Source organism: Leopardus geoffroyi, chromosome D3 (genome assembly GCF_018350155.1).
Source record: "Leopardus geoffroyi isolate Oge1 chromosome D3, O.geoffroyi_Oge1_pat1.0, whole genome shotgun sequence".
Classification (NCBI taxonomy): Eukaryota; Metazoa; Chordata; class Mammalia; order Carnivora; family Felidae; genus Leopardus; species Leopardus geoffroyi.
The window spans coordinates 56,016,492-56,036,796 of record NC_059339.1 but is presented as its reverse complement, the minus strand read 5'-3'; the positions used below and the strand labels follow the sequence as shown (position 1 = coordinate 56,036,796).

Sequence of the window (20,305 nt, the reverse complement as noted above, 5' to 3'; positions counted from 1 at the left end):
AACTCAAGGACCTTGAGATCATGACTTGAGCTGAAGTCAGACGCTTAACTGACTGAGCCACCCACGTTTCCCCACGTGCAGTTCTAATCGCCATCTAAAGAAAGAGCAGAGCCAAGTATGTTTGCGAATACTGCATGCAGTATACAGTGTATCTATCAGAACCGTCCACTTGATGGGTGGGCTGGGCCTTCGAATCAATGACAAGACTGACAATGAGCCATTCTTGGTGGAGAAAAGTTGCTAGTGCAGTTGACTGATTGGTAGTGTAGAAGGTACAGCAAAAACTTTAAAGTGAAATGTACTACTGGCCTATCATTTTTTGTTTAAAAAACTGTACTTTTAAAGTAAAAATTTTAGGGGCGCCTGGGTGGCTCAGTCGGTTGAGCGTCCGACTTCAGCTCAGGTCACGATCTCGGGGTCCTTGAGTTCGAGCCCCGTGTCGGGCTCTGAGTTGATGGCTCAGAGCCTGGAGCCTGCTTCGGATTCTGTGTCTCCCTCTCTCTCTGCCCCTCCCCCGTTCATGCTCTGTCTCTCTCTGTCCCAAAAATAAATAAATGTTAAAAAAAAATTTTTTTAAGTAAAAATTTTATTTTAATATTTTCCCTTTTAATGTAGAGCAGGAACACAACGCATAATACATGCTTTCCTCTTTTTTTCCCACTATTTGGTTTTTAGCAGAATGGAATATATTCTATTTTTTTAGGCCAATCAGCCGGAAGCTTTTGCCAATACAAACTTTACTTTCCTATTTAGCTTGAGGTCAAAAACTACCCAATTAAATTGCTATGCTGGTGCGTAATTAACACCTTGAAATGTATTTAAGACAATCAGAAAATTAGCAAAAGTGCAAACTGAAATTGCTTTATAAATCAAGGTTTCCTTAAATCTTTTATTTCCCTTATACTTTGTTTTTTCACTCTGAAAACTTCCAAATTTTCCTAAGAGGTAACCAATCAAAATGGAAACACGAGGGGCGCCTGGGTGGCTCAGTTATTTAAGCATCTGACTCTTGTTTTCAGCCCAGGTCATGATCTCACGGTTCATGAGATTGAGTTCCATGTTGGGGTCTGTGCTGGCAGGATGGAGCCTGCTTGGGATTCTCTCTCTCTCTCACCCTCCTACCCTCCCCACTTCAAAATAAATAAATAAATAAACATTTAAAAATATTAAAAAATGGAAATAAGAAAACACCCTTTAGTTAAAATATATACAGAGATTTGTAGAGTGTCTGTCTTAAAAACATACATTACTTTAAGGTTTGACTCATTCATCATAGTAAAAAGTGAATAACTATTACACTGGGCTTTTTTCATGACCTCAAAAAGAGAGAAACTGATTTCTTTTAACTAAGAAGGTATTCGTTTTAGGGAAAATTTGTCTGGGAGGGAAAATCTGCTTTTGACAAGAAGGAAAAACAACAAATAGATATTGATAGGTCTGAGATGCTAGGCTGAATTCAGAACAGAATGTAAATTTTCTCCAAGTTGCCAAGTGAGTTTCCTGTTTGAAATTAGAGAATCTCACGATAAATTTTAAGTCCTTGAAAGCGAGATTTGGATTCTGACTCTATTTGGAACAGGCTGATGGAATTATTTTTCTATTTGAGAGCACTGAAACCAGAAGCTCTTCTTTTACCAACATATTTCACAAAAACATTTGGTAAGCATTTTGATGAGCACAGAACTCAAATTTCTCTTTCTCGCACATTTTGGTAGCTTAATTAACTGAGAAAATTGTTTCCTCCTCTTTCTTCCAAAGCATGCCTCTATCGTAACTCATTTCTTTATCTGGGAGTCATTTTGTTCATATGGATCACTCATTTCATAACTCAGCAATTATTTATTGACCATGTCTCACAGGTTGGGGATCTAAAGATGAATAAGGTATGGCTCCCACCCTCAGTTTGCTCATAGTTTATTGGAGAAAAAGAATCAAAACTCATTAACATATTTTTTAGAGCTTATTTATTTTGAAAGAGAGAGAGACAGTGGGAGAGGGGCAAATAGAGAGGAAGAGAGAGAGAAGCCCAAGCAGGCTCCGTACTGTCAGTACAAAGCCCAGTGAGGGGCTGGAACTCATGAACTATGAGACTGTGACCTGAGCTGAAGTCAGACACCTAACGACAGAGCTCTCAGGTACTTTTAATACAGCATGTTTTTCAGAGGGTAGGGACCTCACCCCACTCATCTTGCATCCCCAGCCTATCATGGCACCCAGTGCAAAGCAAGCTCTTTTTTTTTTTTTTTTAATTTTTTTTTTCAACGTTTATTTATTTTTGGGACAGAGAGAGACAGAGCATCAACGGGAGACATGAGAGGGAGACACAGAATCGGAAACAGGCTCCAGGCTCTGAGCCATCAGCCCAGAGCCCGACGCGGGGCTCGAACCCACGGACCGTGAGATCGTGACCTGGCTGAAGTCGGACGCCCAACCGACTGCGCCACCCAAGCGCCCCCAAAGCAAGCTCTTAATATACGTTAGTTAAGTTAATGGATGCACATGTGAAAAGGATTTTTTTTTCGGTTTACCACTTAAGTTTTATATTGAGAAATACTAAAATGCTTGAGAAAAATCATGAAGATTGGCCTTACGGTCCATAATATTAGGTTGTGCGGTCATGTGACACCTTGAATTTGGAAGTAAGCACATACATAATTACTCTTATTTGGGGGATGATGAAGTTAACATGTGCACAGATAGAAATCCCTTAATTGGCTGTGGCATCTCTTTGGCCTTCCCATCATGTTAGCAAAACATTTGGGGAAAGAATTCGTCATAATACCTGGCCACGCGAGTTTGCCAGGAGTTTCTCCAGCATGGAAGGAGGCAATACTGTGGACATATCTCCTTTACCCCTATGAAACTCTTTTTGCCACTCACGCAAAGTATAAGTCCGACATAAAGGCAAGTGACATTAAGAATGTTCATTTTATCTACAATTGTGGAAATTCTTTAGAGAGAGTCTATTTTCGTGACAAGCAGGAACCTTGAAACAAAGTATTTTCTACTAGAACAAAATTTTAGCGATTAGAGGAGAATGTTCTGTGGAAGTCTTGAGTCTAAGACGTGGTACGAAAGAAAATCACCAAGAAAACACTAGGTTAAATATCTAGTTTTAGCCGTATAGACAATAAAAAGAAAAAAGAACATTTGGTTTTATAGACCTCGTCTCTTTTTCCTTTGCTCTCACACAACCACACAGGCTCAAATGTGAACCATCCATTTCACTGGTGCGCAGAGAAAGGGCTGTGTACTTTGTACTACATCTTGCATTAAACATCAAAATTATTTTTTAAACTCAAAAGGCAGACGGATTTGGGCAGAGTTCCAGAATATTTTATATCCACGAGTCTGAAATAGTGCTGTGGTACCTTTCACAGCATTGGAGGGGGTGTGTGGGGAAGCTCAGGAGTGGGAATGGATGTTCAAATGGCTCAGCAAGGTGCAATATGTCAAACAGAGGATTCTGTATTCTCTGTGAAAGACTATTATATGATAGATTTGGAATTCTGGATGGCTGTCATAAAACTGACTCTAAATCTACAATGTAATATGTGTTAAGTACAAATATTTCCTTCACATACACTCTGTCAGACATGTCTGAGTACCACAAACTGGAAAGGTTAGGAATGTGGGCATCATAAAAATATCCTGTAAGAGCTGGGTAAGTTTGGGGGGAAAAGTACCTTAATTTCTCATTTAAAAATGTAATAGAGGGGCGCCTGGGTGGCGCAGTCGGTTAGGCGTCCGACTTCAGCCAGGTCACGATCTCATGGTCCATGAGTTCGAGCCCCGCGTCAGGCTCTGGGCTGATGGCTCAGAGCCTGGAGCCTGTTTCCGATTCTGTGTCTCCCTCTCTCTCTGCCCCTCCCCCGTTCATGCTCTGTCTCTCTCTGTCCCAAAAATGAATAAACGTTGAAAAAAATTTTTTAAAAATGTAATAGAAAGCATGAATACAGCTGAACTTACACTGATGCCTGAAACAAATGATTCTTTTTCCCCACTGACCTCACCTAGTGTGACACTGTATTACCTACACACTATGTAACCTCCACATGTCCCAGCCGTATCGCTTACTCGACCTGAAAAGTTATAATCCCATAGTGCCCAACCAGTAGGACTGTGGGCAAACAATAAATGGTATTAGCTATTACCACAATGAGTAATATGATTACTAATTACATTAGTACATAATCACTATTAGTATATATAATTACTGATTACATTAGTATATTATTACTATCATTGGAGAACTGGCTTTAAGAAAATAGCATGACACCTGAGAAGAGGAACACCACCATTCTTTTTAATCTTTACCCTTGTCCTCCTATGAGATTTGCATGGCTGAATATATGTGAAAATAACATTTGCTAAAAACAAGGCCACTGTCACCTAATCTATCTTAGGAAGAACTTCCCTAAGAAAGAAGGTTCTAGTGAATTGAAATGAGATTAAGTCAACAGACTAAAGTTGTTGTTCATGTTTCCCAAAAAATGAAGAAGGGAGTAAGAGAACTACAGGGAAGTCTTTTGTGAAAATAGGATACTCCCACACTAGTAGTCACAGCCATCTGTTTTCTTCTCTTGTGGAACAGAAGTAAAAATAGAGGGTATGAATCTAGGTGACAGAACAAACCTGGACTCCCTAGTCTTGGTAATATATTAGAGATTAAGGAGGACTTAGTTTCAGAAAAAGAATGAAAAGAAATTAGTGTGTTGAGCGAAGAAAAGTCAATCTTTGATCTTTATTCATTCATTCATTCATTCATTCATTCACTCACTCATTCATTTGTAGATTCATTATGAGCTGGACATTGTCTCAGGTGCTGTGGATACAAAGAGTAAGCCATGGTCCCACTGTATAGTAGCTTGTGGGAGGCAGTCATATAAATAGGAAGACAGGCACCATAAAAGAATAACAAAATCATTTGAAAGGAACAGTAGGACCTGGGGAAGAGGGGGGGTCAACTCAGCCATGAGAGGTGAAGAGCTTCACAGCGGATCAGTTTGTGACCCCATCTCTTTGAAAGGTCAATATAGACTTTTAAGAATTAGTGTCAAGGTCACAATTATACCTCAATAAAGCTGTTGAAAAAAATTATTGTCATCTTGTAACTTTCTGCCATGTTGTTTTTCTTTTGTTACTCTCAGTTTTCCTAAAAAATAATAGTTAACAGTGGGAAGAAAAGCTGCCTCCAGGTTGTTAGCAAATAAGGGAAAGAGGGAGGCTAATTCCTGGGGTGTGCAGAAGAAAAGAGATGAGATACAGAGACTGGCTCTGGCTGTTTTCTAATTCTTCACTCTCAGTCCCTCATCCCCGATTCTGACACCTTTCCCACCCTTCCCAGGTACACCTGTCATTTTCCTAGGGACTCTGGAGGAGACAGTGTCTGAGATGGAAAGGTCTGCTTAGAAGTTGATTGGTCATCTACCACTGGTTGACTCTTGCTAGGATACAGCCATTTTTAGGAGGAAAGTCAGGAAAAACATCTTCCAGACTCAAGGGACTGATATTCAGAGACAGAATGGCAAACATAAGCGTAGTCTCTGGGCATGAATCCTAGCTCCTAACATTCTAGAAATCATCCTACATCTGTAGCAATGCCCTCTATCTTCTAAGAGGCTGAGTTGGTGGAGAAACCTTGCAACCAGGAAGCTAGCTGTGGTCTGCAGTGAGCATGTCTGGGGGAGGACTGAGACACAGGTGTTTCTCTGGGGAGAGAAGGGGAAGAGTGATATTTTGGGGGAGGTTTGGTTGCGAGAAGGCAAGTCTGGTTCTCAAGGATACAGGCAAGTGCAGTAGGCTTTGAACCTCATTTCAGGTTACCATATTCATGGAAGACTCCACCAGGTGGGTCTGGTGAATTTGAAGGCATTGCCAAAATAATGACCAAGTTTCTCTGAATGCAAGTTCTTATTTTCAGTCTTGATGAATTTAAATTGCTATACTGTCCTTCCTTCAAAAAAAAAAATACACATATATATAATTTCTTTAGAATGCAAGTTTAAATTTTTATTTTAGACTTTTTTTGGTTTTTTTAAAATGTTCATTCAAATTACAGCAAATGAGAAAATCTCCCAAATGTTTTAGTGATTCTATAAGAGCAACAGCATATCCTTGATGTACTAGGCTCATTCACGTCTACCAAAATGCAGAAGGCTCCCTTAAATGCTTGGGTTCTGTCGTGGGATAGGTGGTAGGAAGCAACATCAGATTTCCATACTGGATCTCATTTGGAGAAACAGGAGATTACTATTATAAGAAATTGAATTGAACATTCATTTTATTCTTAAGTTTCGCTTCTTACGTTCACTTTTAAGTGAATATTTCCGGTTATAGTCTCTTTCCAGCTACTGATACTTCCTTATGGCTCACATCCCACATCGTCTAGATTTTCAAAAGCCATCAGATGGAAGTTTGAGAATCTGCAGAACTGTCTATACTCATTTGCAATGCCAAAACAGAGAAGGCAGAAGCATCTGTAGACTGGGGTCTCTATATGGATGTGTCTGTAAATCTGTAAAATGAGATTTCTCTATGTGGATGTTTTAAAAAATCTACTATAATGAGATTACTGAAAGTATACATCAGGGCCCTTTTTATCTGTAAGAAGAGTAAGAACCAAACAGATATTCCATGTGAACGTTCATGTTGATGGCTCCTGACCTTGGGATAGTCCTTAAGCTTAGCATTCATCAACCTTGAAATGATTATCAGTAGCTACTTAGAGAACATCTACAGCCCTATTTTTTAAAAGTGATCTTCCCAATATTTCTAAACAGAAGTGAAAAATCTAACTCTATTGTATATTTCTCATGTTATGAGAAATACTGAGATATGATATGTCATATAAAATATGAGACATGTATATATTATAACTCTAACATATTTCACAAGGTCCTCCTTCCTTAATATTAATCTGGCCCAGTTTCTATATTTATGGAGTGGATACAAATTATTTTTTTATCTTTGATTCCTTATGAATCCTCCAGCAATACTCTAATATCTGGCAAGAATTCTATTTCTCTTTTTACATTCTCCGTTGTTCCACTTATAACAAATAAGCCCCCTGAAGACTAGTGGCAAGTCTGAAAGCTTCTGTGCTCTTGTCAAGGGGGGAGGATGGAAATGCCATTACAGAAATTCCATAGCCTGGCTCCATTCTGTCACCTGTCATGTGGAACCATAGCCTTCTCTACCTGCCTGCCACTTGGTTACCATAGTGATTAGGCCAAAGCAGTACATCAGTTCTGAAGTCCGCACAGGCTAAGCGTGGGATCTATCAAGCCGGACTGCTTGTTTCAGAACTGTTTATTTCAAGTCGAGAATTACTCAAAATTTAAACATCATGAGACAATACTCTACACAGGTCAAACCAAGCACGGATAATTCTGTTACCACTCTAGGTTGTAAAGTGACAGCTGGTAGCTTTCGTGAGCGGCATAATAACATTAGCCTGGCTGGAACATCTCCAGTGCCAGGCTTAGATATTCCCAAGCATTGGCCAGACAATGAGACTAAGCAAAATCTTTTGAGAGTCTTAAAATGTGATTGCTGAAAGGTCAAGTTAGCAATTTTCCGTTTTAATATTCAAAACCAGTAGTGAAAGTGGGGATGCTGATACCATATCTAGACTAAAGGCAATCAGCCAAAGACCTTTTGAAATCTTAGGCTGATAAAGTAATTCAGGGGAGTTTTTACACTTCACAAGGCTGCCACATATGCCTTGGAAAAGAAATCTTAGCTGAATACCTAAATCCCTACTCTGCCACTAACACGCTGAGAGACACTGGTCAAGGGACAGCCTCTTTGTGCTTCAGGTCCTTCATCTGTAAAATGAGAGATTTGGAAGAACAGTCTTTAATATTTCAGCCAGCTCTGAAATTCTCTCATTCTATGAGACAAAATTATAAGATAACGAGGCTGAGATTTAATTATCATGTGCGGAAGGCATTACATTGTTTTATGTGGCACTTTATTGACTGATCCATTTAACGCAAGCCATGGCTCCTTTCACTAGGCTGATCAAGAAACCCTCTTCGATCTCTCTGTTTGCTCTAGGATCTTGTTATGACACCTCAGAAACACTGTCTTAGGCAATCGGCAAAGAAGAGAGTTGAAAACATCCTTCCACTGCATGCTTCATTAAACTGCTCCACAGGCATGCCATCGCGCGACACTTTCAAGCATCTGTAGCTTTTAGGAAGCATGGGATGAGTTAAACAAAGGTCAGCATACAAAATAACAATTGTCCTCAATTTCCTGTGGCACTTTTTTACTGTTTTTTCCCCCCATGGCATTTAAAATTTATGTTAAACACAGATTTTATTGGGATAAGTTTCTGATCAAGAAAAAGAGGCAGCCAGCTACTCTAGAAAATCATTTGGAAGAGACCAAGAAGGACAAGAGGAGGGAGAGACCAAACATGCAGAGAGGAACAGCTATTCAGAGGGAGCTTACGGATCAAAGGCTGCCAGCAGGAAGTTAAGGAGCAGGCTGATGGACTGTTCCACCTGGATTTGGTGAGTGGTTGGCATCCGTTTGTTGAGCTGGTAGAAAATGGTGGAAAGCACAGCCTCCAAGCGGGCCACACTGAGTTCTATGTTAGGGTCCAGGTTGTTCAGAGCATTTTCCCGCAACGCTTCTATGACGTTCCAAATGTCCACCAGATGCACTACATACAATTAAAGCAGAGGGAACACATCAGCCCAAAATGCAGGGAAAGGTAAACTCATTATTTCACACGTACCATCTGTCCTATTTTGTCAAGGCACCGCAAAGTCCTCAATATGAGTTCAACTCTTGTAGGGGTTGACATAAGTAAATGTACATAGACAGTGCATGATCTCAGAGACTTGATGCACCGTGTATAATACCAAGAAAATTATTTCCTGAAAACCACAGTAGATAGTTACTTCTAATCTTCAACGTGACCCTTGAAATGCAGCTACTATCTTTACGTTACATATGAGAAACTGAGGACCAGGGAAGTTAACTGACAAATGCAAAGGTCCAAGGCCAGTCAATGGCAAAACTGGTATTCAAATCCACGTCTATCCACGTCATTTTCAAAAAACGCTGAAATAAAAACTGTTGACACACAACATCGTGTATGTGTAACTTCAAGGTATACAACATATTGATTTGATAGATTTATATATTGCAATGTGATTATCACCCTAGCATTAGCTAACACATCAAGTCCCAGAATTATAATTTCTTTTTTTTTGTGGTGAGAACATTTAAGATCTAGTTTCTTAGCAACTTTGAAGTATATGGCACTTGTGATTAAAATTAACAAGTCTCTCTGGCTTTAAAGCATTTTCCCACTGCACACACCGACCCCTTGAAAGAAAGAGACAGAAAACCAGCACTTAAATTCTAGCATTTGAAAAGATATCAAACCTGCGTTTATTTAAAATATTTTAATTTATTTATATATTTTTCATAGTATAAGGTTTGAAATAAAAAAGAGAAAGTTAAGGAAGGTGGGAAGACAGGCAGGGGAAAAAGGAAAAGTTATCAGCAGAATTAAGTCACGGATCACTTATTTAACCTGGTCAAGAACAGCTTCTTGGCTACACTATTGACTAACTCATAGAACTTAAGTCATGGTTACTTTCACTAGTGTCGTCAAGAATTCCATTTCTATTTCTTCCCTGTTCATGCTCAAGCCTTGTTATAACACCCCAGAAAGCATTGCCACAATCAGGACAGTGATCGTCTCCATCCCAAAGGTTTCCTCTGGTTCCTTTTAATCCAGCCCACTCCTCACCCCAGGCAACCACAGATATACTTTCCAAAATGGTTTTCCAGGATTCTAGATTGCTGGAATCATGCGGTACGTACTTTTGTTTCGTCTGGATCCTTCTACTTGGTATAATTACTTTGAGAGTCATCTGCGTTGTTGCATGTATTAATAGTTTGTTCCTTAATATTGTTGAATAGCATTCTGTTCGTGGATAGATCACAATTTGGTTTTCAACTCACCTGTTGATAGACACTTGAGTTGTTTCAGTTTGGGGTTATTATGAATGAAGTTGCTATGAACAGCCACGTACAAATGTTTGTATAGACATAAGCTCCATTTCTCTTGGTAAATACTTGGAAATGAAATGGGCTAGGTTGTATGGTTGGTATATGTTGAATGTTTGAGAAACTCCCCAGGTGTGTTCCAATATAGTTGTGGTATTTCACATCTACATCAACAACATATGAGAATTCCAGTGTCCCCACAACTTCGCCATATTTAAGGTTCACTTTTCATCATGCTTTGGCTCTTGAAACTAAGTATGTTGTCTTTCTCAATGAAATACACACTTAGGTTTCAGTTCCTGAAAAATGTGCACTCCACGTATGCGTTTCTACTTACTCATAAGTTTTAGTTTCCTGCTTCTTTACTCATTTCTGACACTATATTAAAAAAACACTAACATGTATTGAACTTCTGGACTTGGGAGTCCAAATGAGCACTGGACTTGAAGTCCAAAGACCGAGGTCTAAATACGGCCCTTCTACTTCAAGTGCATGCCCTCATAGCCTTGAAGACATAGAGCTTCATTGTCCCCATCTACAGAGTGAGGACAGTGCTCCTTACATGGGAAAAATCATGAAGTCAAAAGTGGTAATGCCTGACACACAGGACAATATGTTGCACTTGAACAAAGGTACAGTGTGAATCATGTAAAACTAAAAAAAAAAAAAAAAAACAGAATAAAACAACTTTCCAGCATATCTCTTATTTGGGACAGAAGAATACAAATCACTTTCTAACTGAAATACTTACATATCTATTAGATTTGGATAAATTCAGACTTATGGGATTCCAAATTTATAACCTTCTCTGTATGTCCTACAAGGAAATTATTTGTATTTCTTAATGCTATTTATCCAATTTTTCAAGTCAGCATCCAAGGTACTTCCAGGTAGACGGCATCTATAAGTTTTTGTTTGTTTGTTTGTTTGTTTAATTAACTTCTTGAGGAATTAAATTAATTTCTGCAGGAACTGGGTTCCTATAATTATTCCCTTTATGTTTGATGTACAGGTCCTCTGGATCTAGTCCTTGGGGATACGTCTGGGTGCAGGATGCAAAGATGTTGTTCCTGCCTCAAGGAACTAACAGGTGGGGATTTGGACATGACTCACAATTACACAGATAATCAGAAATGATGACCTGTTGTGGTGGACAGGGTGCTACATACAAAATGGGATTATGAGATGGTCGTGAAGGGCCCAGAGGAATAAGATAAGACTGGAGGAGTACTGTGGCTACGGCAAATCTTTTGGCCTTTACACTAAAAGTATGAAGACACAGGTGTTAAATAGAGTGACACGCTCAGAAATGCAGCTGAAAACTATCATTTTGGACAGTAAGGGCAGAAAGCAATGGAGGTGGACAGGCATGCATGGGGGAAGTGGCTGGAACCTGTTACCGTCATCACAGCAGAGATGATGGTCTTTTTGCATAGGGATGGCGGTACACAGAAAACTGTAATCATGCACACTATGATACTTATTTTCCAAGAGTGGCAAAAGACACAGATTTTGCAGTCACAAAGATTGAAGTTTCACCCCGGCTCTACTAATAATTATAAAACTGTGGGCAAGTTACTCCTCCTCTATATACTTTACTGTTTCCTTTCTAGAAATGAGGAGAATACCATCCAGAGACAGTTATAGCGAGGAGAAAAGAGAAAATGTATACACAGGTGCTGGTCACAGAGCTTGGCACATAGGTGCTCAACAAATGATAACTACTAGTGTTAAGATAATTAAACACCTTCTGATCTATAGCCATGCTACGCCATTATCAACTTACAAGGTCTGTGAATCCAAACCCAACTTTCGGCCCAGTGCCCCCAAATTCGATAAGGTAATTAACATGTAATTTTGAGCATATATCGTGTTGGCCATACAAAAGAAGGCCAAACTACATCTCAGCCCCAAAGACAGATAATATTTAGTTTAACTGTCGTTACGTTCTCAGTTAGTGGAGTTTGAATCGGTTTTACCGTGTTTGATAATTAGAGACCTGGTGAGGAAGGCCCTCTTTCATAAAGACTTATCAGAAATTTTATTCCATTGGTAACTGCTTTGGGAGGTGCAGATTACAGTGCAGAATAGTGCAGGTTCCTGGACGGTAGGTTGGGTTTCGACTGGCTTCTCCTATCGACTATCCATGTGACCTTGAGCAAATCACTTAATGTCCTTAAGTTTCAGTTTCCACATCTGTAAGATGGGGACAACAAGAGTTGCTCCACTGCAGGGTTATTGGGGGGATCAATATGAGATAATCCATAGAAAGCACTTAACTCAGTGCTCAGTGCATAGAAGTATTTAATATCTATTAATTATTATTAAAAGGTATCACAAGCCTTCTGCTTAATGAAGTAGGAGCACTAAGAAATGTGCTAAGTTTAGAGTCAAAAGGAAGCTATTAGGAAGTCTGTTTTAAAAGTCTGACAGTTGTATAAAGATGTTTACTCTTGAGCCATCAAAATCACTTTGGAAAATGGACATTTAGGTTTTGCAGTGATGACTGAATACCACTAGATGGCACTGTGCACACTTTGCTAAATAGCCATCAAGCTTTAACTGTCCGTCATAGAGCACCTGCTATTAGGCACAGATGAGACGAAGTGGGGTTTCCTCATCTATAAAACTGCATCCATTTTATACTAATATACTAGATAAGGCAACAGTTTGTATAATAAAATTATTTGGTTAACATTAACCATATCAAAAATAAACGTGTTCTTAACGGTAGTATTTAGTACTTCATAGAATCTTACAAATAATATTAATGTTAATTTTGGACATTATTAATACCTAAAAGTTTGTATTCATAAATAAATGGAAATATACAAAGCTTCAGCAGTTTGTTTTAAATTCAGGCAATCTTAAGTAGAAAAGGGCTTGGTCAGAGGCAGGGGTGTGGGGGGAAGTGTTTGTATGTGGCTAGAGAGGAGTTTGCTATTCTCAAGTGATGTTTCTTATCTGTTTGCTGATGTTACACTATTTTTTTTTTTTTTTTAGGAAATGAACTTTTTTAAAACACTTATTTATTTTTTGAGAGACAGAGAGCATAAGCAGGGGAGGGGCAGAGAAAGAGAGGGAGTCACAGAATCTGAAGCAGGCTCCAGGCTCTGAGCGGTCAGCACAGAGCCCAATGCAGGGCTCGAACTCACTAGCCGTGAGATCATGACCTGAGCTGAAGTTGGAGGCCTAACTGACCGAGCCACCCAGGCACCCCAGAAATGAACTCTTTAGCTCACTGTTAGCAATGACTTAAATCCAAGTATCTCTGGGAAAAGTGCAAAAATACCAAACTCATTTATATCTAGGTAGAAATGACTGATGTCATAAACTTTACTAGAAGTAGGAGAATCATATAAATAGGGTAAAAGATGGAAGAGAGGGTACAGAAAGGGCAGGAATATCAAAAAAAAAAAAACTTTAGGATGTAGTCTGTTTCATTATTTAGTCCAGGGCTGAGCTTACCTGGACCACATCACAGAGATTGGGTCGAGGTCAGTGAATCTAAGCACGACACCTTTTTTTTTTTTTTTTTTTTTTTTAAGCATGCAGCGATCTCAAAATTCCCAAGCCCACATTATACCACTTACTGATTTCAAAATTTAGGAAGGTGGGAAAAGCGTTTCCTAAAGCTCTCCAGGTGATTCTGATAATCACAGATTTAGAAACCTTTAGGCGGCTTTCAAAGGGCTTCCAGCTGGGGAAGGTCAACAAACAATCATAGCGACTTAACTCCGGTCCTTTTGGTGTAGTGACTTTCAACAATGGCTGCACACTGGAATCACCTACAAGGTTGTAAAATAGCTCCCTGGTGCTGCCTCAGCTGGTCCAGGACCGTACTTGGAGTCACAAGGCATTAGGCTTATTAGAAATGCAGAATCTTAGGCCCCCACCCCAGAACCAGAAACTGCATTTTAACATCCCCAGGCAGTTCAAGTATGACAGGCATGCTGGCAGTCAGTGGTTCTCTGTCCTTTGGCATTAAGGCAGCCTGCTATGTTCTCATAGGTTGTGAAGTGTGTTCCAAGGAGCTGATAACTATAAGTTAACTTATGCAGTTTAAGAAGGATTTATGGGGTGCCTGGGTGGCTCAGTTACTTGAATGTCTGAGTCTTGATTTTGGCTCAGGTCATGATCCCAGGGTCGTGGGATAGAGCCCCGTGTTGGGCACTGCGCTGAGCATGGAGCCTGCTTGGGATTCTCTCTCTCCATCCACCCCTCTCCCTGGTTCACACACACACACACACACACACACACACACACTCTCTCTCTCTCTCTCTCTCTCTCTCAAAAAAGAATGATTTCTATAATCATGTATATATACATTGTTTTAGAGGGGTTGTGATTCACTTCTATAAGAAGGTCACTATTGCATCATGATGTGCTTTCTTGCCTGGGAGAAAAGTAAATTGCAGTTACGCTGGGAATTGATATAACCTGTTGATATACCACTGGGGATATATATATATATATATATATATATATATATATATATATATGTGTGTGTATGTATATATATATATGTATACACGCACACACACACACACACACACACACACCCTCTAGTGTGCAGACAGGGGTGTGTATGTGTGTATGTGTACTCTCATGCACATACCCTCTCAACCCCCACCCACCTTGCTTAAAGTGACGGTAGCTGTTGTCTGAGGCTTTGTTAGGATTCGGTTTCCAATCTCTGAGACAAGCAGGTGCAAGCAGGGAGAATTCTGATGTTGACTTACTCATCAAATCCCATCGCAAAGGGGGTAGGTTCTTTCTCCTGAAACCAATTCTTCCCTCCCCAGATCTAAGTTTCCTGACTTTCAGGAAAATTCCCCAGCAGGAATTTCCCATTGTGACCACTCTGTAGATTAGGAGAACCGAGTTCAGGTGCTTTTTCCGATTAGGTTATACTGCAGGTTTGAAGTGTCGAACTGTGTTCATTCACATAGTGGATTATTAAAATATGTTTGTAGGCTTATAGGAGAGTTCATTATGGAGATTCATTCACCTAGTTTTCCAATAAAATTCTGATGCCCTTAGCACTAAGAGGAGCACACATGGAAACATTGAGTTTTTCCTAGGACAGCTCTCACATGCCAAGTCTCAGTCAGTATTCGAAATGCCAACTAGATTTAAGTAAGAATGCTTTCAAGGAGCCTCCCATGTGGGTCAGACTGCCACATGGGCAGGGTGTGAGGAGGTGGAGAGAAGAACATGTCCCCTTGGGAGGGTCAGGAACAACTTCAGGTTCCTCTCCAAACTCATTGTCTCAGCCAGGCGAAAACCAGCCTTCTATCTTAGCCTTCCATTAGAGAGACTAACAACTTCATTCATAAGTATTTATTCAGCCCTTATTATGTTTCAGTATTCTTCTGCATTCTAGAATTAGAGTGAAGAAGACAGGCAGGTCCCTGAGCACACAGAACTTACAGGTGGTGGAGAACAGAGAGACCCAGCGAGGAGCATGGAGTAGGCAACAACAATCTAGTTTCTCTTACAGAGAAAAATGGGCTTAGAGATCGTGCACTTGAATTCAAGTGTTTCTTCATGCACAACAGGAATAACAATATCAAACTTTCTTATAGGTGTTCTGGGGCACAACAGAAATTACATGGAAAAGAGTAAACTCTGAAGCACCATCTACAGTTTAGGCATTATTCTTATTTTTGAGAGAAAACAGGCATTAACATTTACTTTCATAATCCGATAAAACTATAACCTCCCAATTCTTGCAATTCTTTGCTCCACTTTGCCAGTGATAAAGATGTTTGTCCCTTCATATAAGATTTCTTCTATAATTTCAGGTTTGTTTTTCTCTTTTTTTAAACGTTTTCTTTATTTTTGAGAGAGAGAGTGTGTGCTAGTGGGGGAAAGGCAGAGAAAGAGGGAGACACAGAACCTGAAGCAGGCTCCAGGCTCTGAACTGTCAGCGCAGAGCCCAATGTGGGGCTCAAACTCCTGAGCCGTGAGATCGTGACTTGAGCGGAAGTTGGCCACTTAACTGAGCCACCCAGGTGCCCCTCAGGTTTGTTTTCCTCTTAACGGGTGTGATGATAGAAATCTGTAAGAGACTGTACCAGAGAGATGACTAGTTTAGTTGACTTCCAGATCAACTACTCATCTTGAAATTCAGAAAGCCTCAGTTCATGAGAAGAAAAGAATATGTCAACGTGTCCCTAACTTATCATACATCTATTGCACATACAGGCATTAACATACAGAGGGAGATGGCCATATGCTTATACATCCAGAGCTGGGAAAGGAAGCAAGAAATGAGATTCCATCACATTTTGAAAAGAAATGAAATCCAACCAGTAACTTTAAAGATTCTACGATACCTTATGCTTGATGTTAGAGGGGACGAAACAAAATACGAGAGCCTGGGAGTGTAATTCCCACGGGGAGAGAGACATGTTCAGATGGCCTAACCGAACATCAGGATGAGACACTCTGTCATCAAAGGGCCACATCCATAGAACAGATTAAAAAACAAAACAAAACAAAACACTACTGGAGTTCAAAATACAGTGATGCTATGCAGGCTGGAAACTTTGGAAAGGTGTAGAGGAGGAAGAGGTAGGGCTCGAGTTGGTTTCTGAATCACAGCAGGATCTGACACATAAAGATGAGCTGGGGAGGATACTCCGGGAAGAAGATGATCTAGTGACCGAGAGCAGAGAACAATGAAGGAATAAGGCGCAACCAGGTCTTGCACTGACCTGACTGGGCCAGCAGAGTTTACGTGCTGAGTGTACTGGGAAGCAGGGTCTGTCACTTTGTAACCTTTCCTTATTTGACACTTTTCAAATTTTGACTCATTATTTGACACTTGTCTAATTTTTCAGTGAGCAAACAGATCGAGAATTTGCATCCCGTGAAGTTTCATACTAAGTTTCATTTTCAAAATGCCTAATGTGAGCTAATTCCCATCCCTGTCTACAGCCAACCAGTCCAGTGGTGAAAATCAGAAGTGCTCTTTGGAGCAGCGAGTGCGTCTCGAACTGTGGCCCCCGATTCCACAGGTCTGGAGTTTGGCCAGGGTATCCCCAGGTTTTGGCTGTTCCTTAGGTGATTTTGAAGAGCAAGGATGTTTGGACCACTGCAAGGGAGCATGACTTAACGAGACAAGAGACAGGAAGAAGAGGAAATGGATGTCTTGAGCCAGGGGAATTCATATAAAAGGTATCACAAGAATCCCGGGAAAATTGTGGTCAAGAAAGCCTTGTGCAAATTAGCCGGTCGTTAAGATTTTCTCAAGTAAACAATTTATTTTTATGTTCTATCAGGTCTTTGATCATGACAAAATAGTGTTTAAAAAGCTAGTAGGGAAGAGAAATTCAGTTCAGTTGCATGCTTTGCCAGGGTCAACAAATGCATTTTCATGTGATTACACTGAAGATATTAGCCACCTTGACCAAACATGGAGTTGGGAAAGAAAATGTTAATAAAAGACAAGTTTTGTATTTGATTTCCATTCATGAGCCATGAGCTGCATCTTTCTAAAATATGAATCTGAACAGCATTTGAATAGCTCACCAAATTATTTTATGCTTCCAAAGTCAACATCTTCCTTGCTCCCACAGTATACCTTTATCACCAAGATGGTTCTCTTTGCTAAGGATCCTTGGAGAGAATCATCATAGCCTACAAAGATCACATTTTAGTTTTACTTTTAGTTTCCTGGGTAAGGTGCATGATAGAATAGAAAGGGCTTCAAGAAAAGGCTTACAACATATTTTTGGTGCAAAATCAAATAGGATATCATACCAATCCTCAAAGGCCCTGGGAGTACATCTACTGCCTATTAGGAAAAAGTATTCAGTTTTTCCTTAAATTGTGTTTGTAGACCAGCATCATTATTCAAAATGAGGTATAATAATTGTTGGCTCAATAGCTGTCATACTGTAAATTAAATTTAACTAAATTCAATTGAGCAAGCATTTATTAAGCCTATTATTTTCCAAACTATTGTACCAATGATTGTAAAAATAATAAGAGAAAGTAAATGAAAAGAAAGATCTGAACAATAACTAATTTCTCACTGCCAGCGTTTAACTTTGTTCGGAATATATTTAATAACTTTAGAAGCAAGAAGATTTAGTATCTTATCTCCTCTCTGGGTAGTCATTTTAGCCTTCACTACACGGTTTGTTTCTTCGATGTCCCTTTAGCATTCCCTACATTGTAGTGGCCCAGTTTGGGCTTTTACTGCCTTCTACTTAGATTTTTACAGTAAGACTTAGTCATCGTCAGTGTATGCCCTTTTCCGTCTGCCCTAAGAAATGGTGTAAGTCCCAGCTCTGGCTATGCCAGGCTCCATTGCCTATCGAGTAAAATCCAAGCTTCTAAGCTTGAAAACCAATGTTTGAACTCCAGTCTCCCAATATTTAACCTCATTTCCTACTCATTTCCAGCTTTTTCCAAGAGTCTTATGACCCAGACATGTTGGGCTTCTTATAATTCCAGAATATGCCATTGGCTTTCTTGCACTGGCTTTATACTCTTCATCAGGTGCACTCTTCATTTGGCTGTCTTTCAAAGCATTACATACATGTGTGCCCGAGGAGGTCCCAATACCTTTATGTGGAACAATGCTCTCCCATTTGTTGCTCCTGGATAACGTCATATATCAGATCATTCACGACACTCTAAATTTCCCACAGTTCTTAATGGACAAGCTGTTCCCTCCACTTTTTAAAAATATTTATTTATTTATTTATTTATTTATTTATTTATTTATGTATGTATTTATTTATTTATTTTAAAAGAGAGAGAGAGAGGGAGAGCAAGAATTCCAAGCAGGCTCCACAAGCCCTGAGGCAGGGCTTGAACCTATGAACTGTGAGATCATGACCTGGGCTGAAATCAAGAGTCGGACGCTCAATTGACTGAGCCACCCAGGTGTCCGTTTCCACCTTTTTTTGATAAGCCTTTGACTGAACTTCGGAAGAGAGGAGGGTCTCTGGAATGATAAACTAAATTTTATGGTTAGGGTCATGTATGCTTTTGGGGGAAAGGATCTGTGGCTTTCATCAATTCTCCCAAAGATACATGAGGAGAAAAGTTTAAGAACCACAGCACTAAATTATACTAACTTGAAGACATGTACTCTGTCTTGTTCATCTTTGTATTCCTCAGAGCTACTTGCATAATGCCTTGTTCAAACTGGGTGCTCACTAATGCTTAGTGAATGGAATGGGGTAGAGTGTCTATTCCGTTTGCCAGACCCTACGTATAACCTCTAGAAGCTTTCCCTTTACCGTAGCGTGTCAGGAAAGCTCAATGAGACTCATTGAGCATGACTTCCCACAGGACTTTCATTATTCCTTACACACTATGACTTGAACAGATGGCTAGAATCTCAGATGCCAGAGGCCACGTTTCAAGAGAAAGAGCATCCACAAGGCTGGCAACCATGAGGAACAGTCTTCTTTATAGCTCTCAGTTGCTCTCAGTGACCCTGCATCATGTGCCAATGCGGCCATGGTGAACACTAACAAAGTACACAGGGACACAGAAGAGCAGGTAAGGGGCAATCGGCAGGGAAGTGTCACTTTTTTCTGCACTCACTCTGTACCATTTAAGTATATAATTAATTGTCTTTGTGCAATAGGAGTAAAAATGGGACAGAAATTGAAAATGCATTCGATTCACCCATTCAGAAAATAGTTATGATTCAGTTTCCTAGTGCTTGGAAAATTGTTTGGGAGATACATTAGCATTTGGGGTGAAGAGATCTCTAGATGGCTAATCAGTAGTACAGATTGTCTGCAGGTATCTTGAGTGAAGTTAACATGAGAAATGTATCCTTTTAAAATTTTTATTTAATTTTAGTTTTTAAAAATATTTTAATGTTTATTTATTTATTTATTTTTAAAAATAAATTTTTTTTTCAACGTTTATTTATTTTTGGGACAGAGAGAGACAGAGCATGAACGGGGGAGGGGCAGAGAGAGAGGGAGACACAGAATCGGAAACAGGCTCCAGGCTCTGAGCCATCAGCCCAGAGCCTGACGCGGGGCTGGAACTCACGGACCGCGAGATCGTGACCTGGCTGAAGTCGGACGCTTAACCGACTGCGCCACCCAGGCGCCCCAATTTATTTATTTTTAAAGGTTTTTTTTTTTTTTTAATGTTTATTTATTTTTGAGAGAGACAGAGACAGAGTGCAAGCAGGGGAGGAACAGAGAGAGAGAGAGAGAGACACAGAATCCAAAGCAGGCTCCAAGCTCCAAGCTGTGAGCACAGAGCCCGATGCGGGGCTTGA

At 39.9% G+C, this 20,305-nt stretch overlaps 1 protein-coding gene across 37 annotated transcripts in view; it reads right to left on the bottom strand.

The window, feature by feature from the left end:
- The window catches only part of DTNA (dystrobrevin alpha), a 359,261-nt gene that overhangs the window by 89,821 nt on the left and 249,135 nt on the right, over window positions 1–20,305 (bottom strand). For all 37 annotated transcript variants that reach the window (XR_006707706.1, XM_045458370.1, XM_045458369.1 and 34 more), the window contains one exon: window positions 8,461–8,674. Coding sequence is in view for 36 of the 37 variants with exons in the window: in XM_045458370.1 (XP_045314326.1) it covers window positions 8,461–8,674 (214 nt within the window). In the remaining variant the exon portion in view is untranslated. The remainder of the gene's footprint in view (window positions 1–8,460; window positions 8,675–20,305) is intronic.